The sequence below is a fragment of the Neopsephotus bourkii genome, unplaced genomic scaffold (genome assembly GCF_033783945.1).
Source record: "Neopsephotus bourkii isolate Nb327-2 ecotype Australia unplaced genomic scaffold, CSIRO-AGI_Nbou_v1 NB_567, whole genome shotgun sequence".
In the NCBI taxonomy this organism is placed as follows: domain Eukaryota; kingdom Metazoa; phylum Chordata; class Aves; order Psittaciformes; family Psittacidae; genus Neopsephotus; species Neopsephotus bourkii.
In genome coordinates this window covers 1,168,544-1,182,971 of record NW_026901068.1, presented here as the reverse complement: position 1 = coordinate 1,182,971, position 14,428 = coordinate 1,168,544, and the positions used below count along the sequence as shown (strand labels likewise).

The window sequence follows — 14,428 nt, the reverse complement described above, 5'->3', positions numbered from 1 at the left end:
ACATGTTTACCTCAAACACAGACCATACAACAGTACCAGCTTCAGGCTCACTCATCACTATTACTAGTATCAGCCTAGCGTTCTTAAACAGCGAAACAAACCCCACAAGAAACACAATCAAAGTGATGGGGGAAACTGAACACTTTACTTATCAATAGCCCACCTTCTTGGGAAGAGCCCATGGAGAGCATATGGAGGTTCACACTTCCCAAGTGTAACAGGAGCCTTGTTCTCAGGAGCAGCATCTCCCCACCACTAAGAGAATGATTCCCAAAATATATTATTAGTGAAAATTGGGACATTAGTGAAAATTGGGAAAATGTTTTCAGGAAGATGAGTTTACAGGTGATACACAAATCTAATCCAGCTCTTTGAGTAAATTGTGTTGCTCTTCTGTACCTCATTATCTGAAAAGCATCCTAGCAGTGTAAGATAGATGAGAGAGGCCTGTACACAAAGCCCTAACCACAGGGCAACACCATGCCAAGGCGCTGGCTCTGACAAGGCTAATGGGAAAGAAGTGGGATTCAGTGAAATGAGAGGAAAAAAAATCATGCCATAACCCACTGACTGCAGAAAAGATACAGCAGCACTGAGAGCTAGAGAAGGGACAACAGAGTAGCCATGAGGGAACCAGGAAGAGCTACACAAGCATCACATAGCAGGAGACAGGGATGAGGGCTAAGGCAAGCCATTACTGCAGAGGCTGCCAGTGAAGTGTGAAAGGTCCCAGCACTGGTGAATGGACCCCAAGAGGACAGGAGTAGAAACAAATGTGGGAGGTAGTGTCTGTGGGAGCACCTCCTTTGGCAGGAGAGCAGAAAGTGAAGTGCCTGCAGAAAATAAAGGGGTTATCATGAAGCAACCCAAGGTACAGAAAGAATGATCTTTACAGCTTCTGAAATGATGTTACTGTGAGCCAGTCAGCCTTTCTGTGAACAAGTCACAGTGTCAGGCTGTAGGGCTCAAACTACACAGCTTGCGATGGGCATTAGAATCAGCAAGGATACAGCTAGTGAGTTCTGTGCCATTTAAAATGCCTCAGAAGGGTTGCTTCATGGATATTTCAGTGTGCAGAAACTTAATTTGATCAGAAACACAATTATCTGTGCCCTAGTTCCTCGCTATACCTCAGTATTTGTTTTACGAGATATTACTCAAGACACATCTCTAGATTTATTATATATACACACATAGAATCATAGAATCATAGAATAGTTAGGGTTGGAAAGGACCTTAAGATCATCAAGTTCCAACCCCCCTGCCATGGGCAGGGACACCTCACATTAAACCATACCACCCAAGGCCTCGTCCAACCTGGTCTTGAACACTGCCAGGGATGGAACATTCACAACCTATATATTCACAACATATATATAAACTTAAATGATATTCAGTGACCACTGGTCAGAAGATACTAGTGTTTGTAAAACAAATATGTGACAGTGTTTTAAAATTAATAATACTGAATAGACTTCCATTTTTACCCTTTTATTCATGAAAGAAGATTCTCCCCAAGAAGTGATTTTATACAGCCAGAATCCATTTACAGACTTTACTTGAAAAATTAAATTCATCATACTGATTTCTACCCTACAGTGGTTAATGTAGTTCTATATGTGCTGCTCTTAACCATAAATCCACATACCCGGGAAGACAATCTCAGCTAAGGCTGTCTAGTTTGAGTTTAGCTCTTTGCAGGATTAAGCCCTATGGAGCAGAAATAGTCTGCAATACAGAGGAGGTCAGATTAGAGTAATTCTCTAAGTGAGGCTGCAAACTGTATCTCGTGCAGCAGGTTGCCAAGGAGCTGCTATGAGAACAAATAGAGATGGGAGGAGGTGGATGCAGCAAGGGTGGAACTATGTTGTAAAGGCTTTGGCTACAAAGGATGACAATAACAGGCAGTAGGAGCAGGCAAAGCCCAGGACCTACAGAGCCCAGTGAAGGATGCTCCAGCAGAACCAGTAGAAGGGTGCCTGAAGGTCTCAGCAATGCCTCCTCCCTTAGCTGGAGTTTAACCACCACAGCCCTCTCGGGCATCCTCAGCCTTGAACCACCTTCTTCAGTTGCTCTCTTTTCTCCCATACGCTGCCCAGGGACCCAAGCACCACTTCTCACGTATTCTGGAGATGCTGTTCTTTTCCCTCTTCTCCATTCTCCTTTTCAAACTGAGGTATGGGAGAAATTGTATGAGAAAAACCTGAAATTGCTAAATAAGCTCTACTCTTAAAGCCTATTAGGATGCAGAACCTTCGTAAGCTCAGTAACAGAGAGAGATAAAAATCTGACAGCTCTTCCCTGCAGAATCACTCAGCTATTTCAAAGCTGCACTGGTTTCACAAGCACTAGTTTAGGAACATTTCCCTGTTCAGGAGAGCACTGATGCATGTGCCTAGACAAGTATATGCTTTTACAATGCAGCATCTTAGAAAGACAAATTCTAGTTGTCTTGGATAAGACAGTAATTTAAAACTACTGGCTTCTTTGGCAACACAACAAAAATTCATCTTTTGCCCTCTTGTGAACCATAGCAATAATACATATCTACATCACTTCATAGTGGTGTCATGAGGATTTGTTAAGGCTTATATGTGTTAATGTGAAGGTGAGAAGTCCTACAAGCATTAAGGTACATCAAGACAGTAGGTTTTTAATCCACACTTATCCCTGTGCTGAGTATCACTGCCCTTCCACCACCCTTTAGAGATACCACACTTCCACACTTTAGAGATTAGCATCTCTAAAGCTGTTTTCCAAAATCTGTCCTGTAGGACAGCCAAAGCTGAACACTGTATAGGCCCAGGGGACTGAACCAAACAGTCAGAGCAGTAAAGTTAACAGTGCTGATCTCAGGCACAGCAAAAATGTTGAGAGCACACAAAAAGTTTCAAAATCCCTACAGCAGCAGTGCCAAGGAAGAAAATGTGCTTATGAAATCAAAACGGGCTCCAGAAGCAAGGAACAAATGAACTCATTGTTACACAGCTTGGGGAAAGCATTGCTTTTTCTGCATCTGATTCAATGCCATGCTTGCCTCTGATTTAGTGATTTCTCTCTTTCATTTCTAAATTATATTCTCTCTAAATTTAGTTACCATAGAGAACAGTAAACCCAGCCTAGACACCTGGGCGCTTGTTACAGGCAGGCTATTCTGGAGGTGGCTGATCAGCACACCAGGATCAGCACACCAGAACCAGCAATTAAAAGCCACCTCCAGTGCACTCAGCTCTGCTGAGACTCATGATGACCATGCTTGACTCATCAGGCAGCTTCTCTTCCTCTCCCCAGTCCCACCCTACACATGGAGACCTGATCCACACACAGTTCCTAGCCCTGAAGCTATGTAGTTGACCCATCCTGCTGAGGCACAGTCAGTCATTTCTCGTCCATCCCCATGGTGCTGCAGTCTGACAGTGACCCACATTCTCACTGAAATTCACTGGGGAACTACAACTGGGGAACCAGAGCAGGCAGCACAGTCTCCAACAAACTCCAGCGAGGAGCTTTTGAGGGCATATGAGGTGAGGTACAGCTATCCCACCTGGATCATCAAGATTCAAACCATGTGAGCATCAGGATCCACCCTGGCTCCACAAGCCATCTATGAAGGAGGCACAAGCACCCCTTGCAAGCACTAATAACACGTTACTGTTACAGTGGTGCTATAACAGCTATGCCCAGCTTTTCCTATTGCCAGCTGGTAAGAGCCACCTTACCCTCTCTTATAGGACTTTTAAAACTGTACCCTAACCTCAGAGGCTCTAGCAAAAGAATGCCATAGCTGATCTGTAATTCAACATCATGTAGTGCTAAAGTAGATTGGAGGCATGCTGGTACTGCCCCAAGCCCACCAGGAGGTCAGCACAACCACTGTGCAAGGGCTGTGTAGGGAAAGGCTCTACTTCACTGCGGGTAACCAGCCCTCCTGCAGGCAGCAGTTCTCCCTGCGGGCAGGGGCAGGCAGCAGGAGACACAGCCTGTACGCTCTTGTCCTCGCTCCTGAATAATGGGTCCCAGAAAAAAACACATTAGGCAGAAGATCAAAGCTTTAAAGAACTGGCCAAGAGAACCCAGCCACTTGTAAACCTGAATACTAGTTTGTCACAGGAGACTTCGTATGATTTCTGTGATTCCAGGAAGGTATCTGCCTTGCTTTAATGAAAACATTCTGTCACCACCTGTCAGAAATAAATTCAGGCAAAGAAAACAAGACAATATTGAACTAGAAGACAGGATCTTGCAAAACATCAGAGCTGATTCATCCTTTCCCATCCCTTCCCCCCATCCTACTCCAGGCACCATACCAAGAATACATTAACTTAACCTGCCTGGGAATTTACATTAGATTACTATCCACTACCAGTGATTTGAAATTCCTTTATTCACCACCATTGCTGTATTCCTGCAAGAAATGTATTGAATAAAAGTAACTTCATCTTTTTCTTTAATTATTTCAATTTCTGAAGAGTCTGGCAGCAGAGGTGCCGAGTACAAAAGTCTTGATTACTTACTCCCACCTCTAGAACTGCTATGCCAGACTATTAGGATATAAATCTGTTATTTTTTCTCAACAGGTGTGAATTAGCAGAGTATTACGTATGCAGATACACATTCTTGCTTGCTAAAGCTGCACTCCTACATCTCAGGATCTGAAAAAAGTACTTAAGTCGTCTGTTGTAGAGCTAAGTTAAAAATCCTCTTGGATAAAAAAAAAGCCTTTTGGATTACACATTAAAAAGAGGAACAATAAATAGCTGTCAGGAAACTGTGGCTTCTATCATCACCCAAAGCCCAGGATATTTTAATCTGCACACCCTCAAGCACTTCTACACAGTTTCTGCAATGACACACTCGGGGTTACAGCCTACAGGGCTCTCTAGTTACGTTTCTCCCCAGTAATTAAAATCAAACCTTATTCATGTAACATAACACTCACCACTCCGCACAAGGACCTTCTTCCTGCTCCCTTCACTCATCAACGTAGTCTTTGTGCTCAGCTGCCCTCCTGTACAGGTGCTTTGCAAGCCACAGAAGCCCAGTCTGCCCACACCAGTAGCTGACCTGGCAGCAGCGAGCAGTGGTTTCTGAAAGCAGCCCTCTTTGAAAAGTTCGCTTTGTGTCTGAAAGAGCAACTTGATCTACCTGAGCTTTCCCACGACCCGAACCACCATCCTCAGCGACTGGCTGCTCCGGTCCCAATGGGATGGCACAGAATTGGAATGGGTTGATCAGCAGCAGAAGGAAAAAAGCCTCTGAGGCTGGGCACAGCCTCTTCACTGCAAGGCTGGGTACAGTTATGCCTTTGCTGAATGTGGATGCAAAGTGCAAAAAGCTTAGATAAGTTGTCCTAATTTTTTCTTACTAAAGGTCAGAGAGGATCTGCTTTCTGATAAGGTATCCCAAGTCTGTACAACCAGCGCTGCTTTCAATAACAGAACAGAACAGAATAACAATACAGGATAAAATAATAAAAAAGTAAAATAAACAAACATAAAAAAATAAAGTGAAATAAAACAAGATAAAATAAAGCAAAATAAAATAGCCCTGCAATCTAACTCTCATGAAGGCCTGAATAGACTCAGTCTAAATGATAAAAAGCAATGGAAAGAGTACCTCTTCAGGCTTCATTTATACACAGAAAAGCAAGGAAAAGGACAAAAATCTCCCTTTGTTTCTGAACAAGTCAATATGTATCATACATCCATTTACGCTCATTACCTGAAGTAGGCCAGTCCCAAAGGCTTGCCACAAGGGGATATTTCCTTTTTAAACAGCTAATGGAGTTTTAATTAAGTGTGTTACCTGAAAATATATCTTGACAAAAAACAAGATAATTGAAATGCATTAGAAAGTGTGCTTATTCATCTGCCCAGAAATAAGCTGAGAAAATAAAAAAGACACAGAGAATATGTAATAGAATAGTTTTGAGAGCAGCTGAAAAGGGTGGGAGATGTGCAAATTCAATTACTGCTATGAATAATTATATGCTAGCAAATGTCCAAGATGAACAATAATAAAAAAAGAAAAAGCAGATGAAAACACTGACTCATTTGCAAAACAATACCCGAATCAAACTAGCAAGAATTAACACTGTATTGCTGTTCGGAAAAAAAGATGTTTTCCCCTTCTAGAGAAGATTTTGACATCCCATTGAGAATAAAGAGGTTTAAGCCTTTTTTTTTTTTTTTCCAACTAGAGGTTAGGTTTTCAGGGAAAAATCAGTATTTACAACAGAAACAGATTTTCTGTGGGTTCTTTTTTAAATCAAAACCTTATTTTCTATTAAAACACCTTTGAAAAAATGATACAGGCCAGTGAAGCATTTCCTTTTATAATGGTCTCTGGCATTCAAGGTCAGGCTCCACTACTTTAAATACAACAGCTTAAGATCAAGTGTTCAGAAACCAGTGACCAAAGAGCTAGTGTCCTGATTTTATAGGTCCTGAAGCCACATGAGATCTGTCACGGCATGCACAGATTTGTGCTAGGACAGAAAAGGTGAGCTTTAGCCATTATTCACCTATAAACTATCAAACATTTCTGGAAGCCTTACTCTTCAATGAGAGAAAAGTTTTCTCCGCCAACAACATGCGCAATACAGGCTGTAGCAGAAAAAGATCAAACAAAGTTGCCTGAAAAATCCACATCAGGTCAACAGCCCAGCAAAAACTGTGTACCTGTTTAACCAAGGCCAAACCCCAAGCCAGTTATCTTCTGAAGATGGAAATTACTCCTTAGGCAGCAAGGAGGAGATATGTTGAAAGCTTGGTGCTGTTTGCAAACCATTGTTGAGGCTTCAGAAAATAAACGGTGCACAGACTATGTAACAGTTTCCAAATGAAGAACTATTAATGTAATTCTACAGGTATTAAGAACTCACAACAATCTACTGGTCTGAACCAGTAGATCTGGTCTGAGCCATTGGGGGTATTTGGCCTAGATGTCCCACCACAAAGCGGTCAAGGTGCTACATCAGTCAGTTGAGTATTATAACTTAAGAAGATTTCAGTCATCATCAAGCTACACAGAATCTAGCATTAAATCCAAACCATTCTATGATCCTATGATTAAATAATCTGATAGGTCCAGGAAATACCCAGATTTGCTCAATCACATCTGCACTATTTGGAAGAGGTATGTTACTGCCTGTTGTGCGGGGCAGACACACCGGCCACATCCTCACCCAAGCAGGACTCGCTGCTTCTCTCAGAGGAAGCAGGCAGCTGTGGAAATCAAACCGCAAACCTGTTTCTAAATGTACCTCTGCTACATGGTAAAGCAGCGGTCTGGAGAGATCCATTTTTGCACTAAGTGCTAACTGCTGCAGGAAAAGGTGACAGGGAAAAAAAGTCACACATGGCTTATTTATCAGGAATTCAGACCAAGATGAACCTATTAACTCCATTTATTTGGCTGCTCAATACAGCACAGCCATACCCCAAACAATGAAAATGAAAAACCCTTTCGAAATTGGAAGGTTTATCACTGGACAGACCTGGAAATGATCTTACTTAAAGGAGGCTAAATTTTCCTCACAACCAAAATCAGCATATCTGTCACTTTTTTTGCCATGTTTGGAGATTTTTTCATTTATATTTTTTAAAGCTAAGATTTTATGGTCTTCACATCAGGACAACATTCCAGCAGTGGGGAACTTACAGAGGAAAATATATTAGCTGTTCTTTTTTTTGTCCCTTTTGTGCTAGAACCTGCTTTGTCCCTACCTCAGAACATGAGGACAGGGAAATGTTGGTCCTGGCACAGGTAAGCTGTGGAGAAACATGCGAACAGCCACTCTGACCTACCACTGCCCTGAACATGAGTCACATACACTAGAAATTACTTTTGAAAAATTCTTCTGTTTTCAGTTCAGTGAAGCCAAGGGATCTCAATCCTCCTCCACTTCTTTTCCCACTGCTTCAATCTTAAGTTATGCACTCATTCTCGGAGCTGACATAGACTAATAAAACATTTCTCAGCTCACCTGCTTAATCAACATCCTGACTCTAATAGGTTCAATACCTCACAAGCAACCTCAGGAGAAAACAAAGCTCAGTTCTGCAGTGCTAGACTGTAAGGAGCATACTGGCTGGAACTGAACCCATGCCTGTATCTTGGCTGAAACAGCAGCCGACAGGAAATGCCTTGGGAAGACTCTCATGACCAAACCAATCATGTAATGCTCCTCCCCAGAATACTTTCCAGCCTTTGGGGATCTGCAGGTCAAGGGCTTTCTGACACGGTGGTGTTAATTTTGTACTCAACAGCTTTTGAAGTATTCTACCTGAATTTGCTTGTATTTTGAATCCATGGAAACTCATGGTCCACACAACGCCTAATGGCAAGGGGCTGCACAGCGAAATGAGGAGCACATCCTTCTGCTCTGAACCTGGGGCCTGACGGCTTCATTTGATGGCTGCAGTTCTGCTGACTGAGGCAGTGAGCAATCAGTAACTCCCTAATTCTTCCTCCCTGTGTCATTTATGCCTTGCTCTCCTCTGCTTACCAACAGAGGTGGCAGGTAAAAATACAACCAGTAAGAAAGACAACTGAAAACATGTCAGCCATTTAAATCCCATTTTCAAAAGTGAGCCCAGGGACTTTGATACATAAACCACACTGACTTTCCATCAGATTTTGGCTCCTGACCAACCCAACTTCAAAGAATTTTACTATAGAATCTTAAGAAAAAAAATTTTAGGATAGAGATTTTAAATAGACGGTAGATATATTTGAGACAGCCCAGCGACATTTATTTATACCAAGACAATTCCAACTTAAAACCTCCAAAACTGCAGAAATACCAGCCTACCTTTTCAAGAACCTTATTTGCATTGCAGAGCAGAATAAATTGCCCTTCCATCATCTATTGCCTGACACAGCATATACCACTGCCAAGCCTGAAGCTTTAGCCTCATTGCCTTGGTCCTCTTCTTTCCCTTGCTACTGTTTCAAGTCTTTTGAAGCAATGGGAAATTTCAGCCCTGTTTTGCTCCACATTTGCATCACAGATACCAATGGCAGAGATGGATCCTACTGCTGATCAGTTGAGTCACAGGAAAAAAAACAAACAGCAGAAGCAGTGATGGGAAAGATTAACTCTTCAGAAAATAGGACTCCTTGAGGTATCTTTATCTTAGACCTTCAAAACCAATACTGACATCCCACCAAAATCCTTGCTTGCACATCACATAATCCTGTAGGCACTTAAACACCTCCAAGAACCTAAATTCACTAAAAATCTGCTAAAACACACTTAAACTCGCCCCGGTCACAGCCTGCCCAAGCTGCAGCAGAAACCTCCAACTGCCTGACTGTCCTGTTTCTCCCAGAGGCCAAAGACCCTTATTCATAACCACTGCTATGCTTGGAGCCAGAATTTATTCAGTGCTCCCTTATGCCAGGGTGGCCTGTGTCTTACCCAGCTAAAGTACCTGCACATTAGGCTCAGCTAAATCTAATGCTTAAGTTATCTGTTGTCATGGATTTAAGTGCTAACAGATTTCATATTCCCTGAGGGTAGCCAAAATAGTAGAGCCTCTAAAATAGCTGAATAAGGAAAATCTCATAATTACCTCAACCTCAAAGAAATGAAGTCTGACTGACAGTGCTATATCCTATTTGAAGACAATCTCTGAGCAACTACAAATACCAAAAGGGCACGTTTTTTCCCCAGCAGAGCTATGGTGCCACCCCACTCCCATTAGCCCAAATTGCCCCCAATATGTGCAGTTTTGCCCAACAAGTTGTAAAAAACAGACAACGACCACTTGGTTAAAAATAAAACTTTCATTCTGCTCAAACATCTGGTGAATAAAATTCACAGCAACATGCAACACTGCTCTGTACCTGTCAAGGTGTGTATGTCCCTCTTAACTACCTTATGAATTAAACAGCATTACCAAGCAAGGCTGTTCCCTTTCCCTCCTCATTTGTACCTACAAGAGTAGCCACTGATTACTGAGCATCAAGCCAAAAACAGGTACCTAAGAACATTAAACAATACATAATAAAACCAGAAGTAGCACACAATTTCATCTTTATCACATGCATTATTTAGCCCAGCATGGATTTTTTAATATATTCTGCCCATGCTAATTTATTTTTGTCCCTAAATACTAATTTATTCTTGCTGTGTGTGATTGCCATTAATTTCTAAATGTGGGTACATCTTGCCTGAAGATAAAACTCTAGCAGTATTTGACACGTGAATTTGTTTTCCCTAGTGAAAATGAACAAGATACACAGAGCTGATATTCAAAAAGATACTAAAAGCTGATACAAATGAGAATTTACATCTAGTATGTACTTCAGTGACCTGGTGAAAGGCTATTGAGGCTGAATAAATTCGTTTCTATTACGGTCAGTTAAGACAGGTAGGTCATCTGGCAAGAGAAGCTGAGAGAAACAAGTTCAAAGAGACAAGAATGCTGAGGTTTGGAGAACTGGCTTTCCATCTGTTGCCTGGAAATGTGGTCTCTCCTCTCTGTTACTAGCTTCCTGCAATGTCTCATAGACAGCTTGTCTCTATTAACTAGGATGTCAATCTATTTTATTTGAATGACCAGGAAGGGCAAGGTACTTAAAAACAGGGGAAAAAACTCAGGGATTTTATTCCTGCTTATATAGGCATTAATATTTTCTTCCTAATAAGAAACTGAGTGAAAAGTGAGTGGCAAGTGGAGGAAAAAAAATCAGATCTCTCACCTGGAATGAAATCAAGTGGACCAACCTCAGCTGACATTAGCTTACATCCAGCCGCAGCACCTAAATACTATGCAGTGGTGTTCTTAAAACAGGTATTCATACAAGCAAGAAATTACTTGGAAATGCCTATGTCAACTTTAACTGTTTTGAACAGCTTGAAGAGGGAGCAAAAGCAGTGGTGGACAGGAAACTTCACACATTCTCAAGTCTTTAAAGAGTGTGTAGAGACAAGAAAGGAAGGGAATGCCCTCTGAAAGGACAAAACTGCAAAGCGTCTCAAATAAGGTGTTTGGATAATGAGGAAATTTCGACCTCACTAGCACTGAGAGGATTTTAGAAAGCACTCCCTTTGCGCAGAACAGGTTGGACACAGGTAGGGGGAGAGGTCGGAAAGGAGGGGGTGGAGATGGTTGGCAGAGAGGTCTCATCTGCTCCCTAGCAGGAGCATTCACTCAATAACAGCTCCTACGCTAGGCTCCAGATTCAGCAGAATGCCTGAGAACAGCAGGCTAACAGTGTCTTCCTGCTGCTCGGCCTTCCCTGTGGTGGTCTCTCTTCCATACTGCACAGCTCTGCTGTCCACAGCATCAGACCCTCCTTAACCCAAGCTGCTCTGCATTCCTTCACAGACTACAGCAGAGACCTGAGGAACACATGGAGGGTTGTTTGCTTAAGACGCGTCTCAGCATTGGTGAGCAAAAGTGCAGAGGAGGTTGCACAGAGCATCCTTGAAGCCACAGGACTGCCAGCACCTGTGTGCAATTGCTGCCTTCAGGTCACCACTGCCTAAAGGACTTCACACCATTTCAGAGGAAGCAGGCAGGATCCTCAGAGCAATCAGCTCACCTCAGGAGCCAAGGTCTCAGCTTAGGGAAAGCCCACCTCACACACACAACAGCAGCTCCACCAAGACACGAACATTTCACTGATTCCACTCATCCTCACAGGTCCATTTCCTCCATGTTGGAACTGAAATTCAGTACACCCCCAAAACAAAGGGCAAGTACATATTTCATCTGTCTCTGGCAACAAACCCTGAGTTTTTATTATGCTTCTGAGACATCCCAAACAACTCTTCCATTTCTTGGTCCTTTATGACAGAAGAGGCCCTGGAAGACTAGATACAAATGGATAGTGTGGATTTAACAATGTGCTAAACCCTGTGCAAACATTTCAGCTCTCTAGCTCAGTGGCCCAGTCCTTTCCATCTTAATTTATTTTTGAAGAAATCAATGAAACATCAACTGCATTTAGGGACAGCAAAGTCAGAGAGGTCCCAAATATTAGGCTTCCTCTTCTTGGCTACAAAATCACACAACAGGCAGAACAATAGAAGACCAAGGGATTCCCCTTGTTTTATGTTCCCTTCCTGACAGGTATAAGAGCAGAAAGAGGATGCTAAGTCACAAATGGCTGAAAATTCTCTGAAGCAGCAGGGAATAAAGAGCAGACAAAGCAACAGGCATTGAGGTTTCACACTCTAGCCTAGAGAGCCATGGCATGAAACTAACTTTAACTGTTGGTTGGCCACATGACTGCAGTTTTTCCAAGACATGTTAAGGACCTGATCCATGAACTCAGTGACGAAGGCTGTCCAATGGGATGCCCAATCTGGGCAATCATGATCCAAAGTGAAGGCCACAGTTTTAGGTTTTTTTACTTCTTGATCCTTTTGCCTAAAAGCAGATTCCCTTTCTCATATGTTTCTTCATGCAGCCTTCATTAGCCCCAAGGTGTTCCTGAAGAATTAGGGGTTACAAATCATATAAATTTAAAGCCAAAGTTATCTTAGTTTAACTTTTCTTGGCACCATTCTAGTTTTTGTGCACAGAAGAGGAATTCAGCACAGGTGGTCCATCATGCCCACAGAGGTGGGTCTGCAGTGGACAGCTCATGAACGTACAGCACAGAACAGGTTGCCAGTGTAGACCAATCCTAAAGCCTGGATTCAGCCCCTGGGCAGCCATGGAACTAGGTATGAAAAAGAATCAAGGCTTGAATACCTTGCGTCCACAATCCCCAAGGTCATCTTGACCTTTAATAAACCCTTAATTTCAAAGCTTGACCATCTCTACACTAGAAATTTCCTGTACTTCATCATGAATTATGAGGGCTGCCTTGCTACTGCAGTTGTCCAAACTACTGCACGCTTAGGCTAACAGGTCTAAAGCCATAAAAACAGAATTTGAGCACACAAAATGAGAGCAAGACAACAGTGGGACAAGAATCCCGAGCAGTTACGTGATTCATTTTGTTGATAGTACTCTTTATACCCAGGCACTTCCCCGTTACAGCTACTTTCCAGCAATGATGGAAAACAGCCCATGTACACCTAGAAGGAAAGCTCACCTTTCGGAAGGAGTACTGAAAATTGCAGTAGAAGCTGGAAGGTCTGTGTACAAACTCTCAAATGCCAGGGAACGGATTCCTACTACTTCAACAGCATTTGGTTGCAGTGCCAAAGCGGGGTCTGGTGGTGCCTGCTACCCCCTCCCCTTGGTTCAGACCTTCAGGTTGTTTTTCTAAAGCTTATAGCAGCGATCTTCACCAATCACGAGAGTCTTGTGTTCGCCTTCACACGAAATAAACAGCGCCGCTGCCTAGAGTACAGCTGAAGAGCTGTTCAATTTGCCGAGTGAAGTCTGTCCCTGATGAGATGTTAGGGAAGGGAAGGTCTGCCACCGCGAGAGGGGCAGCCCGGCAGGCGGGAGAGGCTCGCACCGGCCGCCCCGCCGCACGCCGGACATGCAGACCGGCGGTTCTCTCCCGCAAGCAGCCCCGGCCGGCCGAGCCTACCCCGCCGCACCCGGGTTGGCAACCAGCGGCGGCGGCCTGCTGGGAGACCCCGTGCCCCGGCCTCACCGCACCCGGCGCTGCCCCTGTCAGAGGCGCGCCCACGGCAATCCCAGCCGGCACACGGCAGGCTCGGGCAGCTGCCGGCAGCAGGCGGCAAAGTTTGCCGGGTCCCGCTGCGCCGCGCTGCCCGACCGCCGCACCATGGACAGCGCCCGCGGGCTCCCCGCCGCCGGCCCGCCAACACCGGGCCCAGACGAGCCGCTCCCAGGGCGGCCGCGCCCCCTGGCGGGGGCCCCGGCAGGCACGCAGCTGCCGACCCCTTCACCCTCTTGCCTCGACCCCCCCAGCTCGACTCCCGGCCGCGGCGCTCGGGGCTCCCGGCCCCCGCGTCCTGCGGGTGGGCGGCAGGGTCCTTACCTTGCGCAGCATGCTGGGCAACAGCGCCGAGGGCTCCCCGCCACGGCGCCGCGCTCTCCCGCCCCTCACGGCGCGGCCATGCCCAAGAACCCGCGGGCGCGGCGGCCCTCCGCGCGCGCCGCCCGCCGGCCCACACTGAGCGGCGGCGCGACGGCTGCCGCCCGCCACGAGGCAGCGCGGCCGCGAAGGGGGCCGGGCACACCCGCCCCCGCCCCCCGGCCCCTTCCCCAGCGGCGGGCAGCGCCGCGGCCGCAGACCCCTCCCGGGCCGGGGCGGGAAGGCTCGGTCGGAGCGAGCCTGGTGGCGGGCTCTGGGCGGCCCCGCAGCGCTTGGAGGAGCCGCGGCAGCACCCCACGGAAAGCACCGTGCGGGGCTCCGTCCCCGGGTCAGGCGCTCGCTTCCCGGCTGGGCAGAGCCGGCCGGGCTGAACCACAGCAGGGCAGGGCTGAGTGTGCTTCCCCTCCTGGAGGTGAAGGAGCTGACAGCGTGGGTGGCTTCATCCCCC

The 14,428-nt window shown here is 45.3% G+C and overlaps 1 protein-coding gene across 1 annotated transcript in view; it reads right to left on the bottom strand.

Moving 5' to 3' along the window:
* Positions 1–14,046, bottom strand: part of TMCC3 (transmembrane and coiled-coil domain family 3) — a 145,478-nt gene extending 131,432 nt beyond the window's left edge. The window contains exon 1 of the mRNA XM_061351301.1: positions 13,924–14,046. Within this exon, the coding sequence (XP_061207285.1) occupies positions 13,924–13,935 (12 nt within the window). The 5' untranslated portion in view covers positions 13,936–14,046. The remainder of the gene's footprint in view (positions 1–13,923) is intronic.
* Between the last annotated feature and the right edge of the window lie 382 nt (positions 14,047–14,428).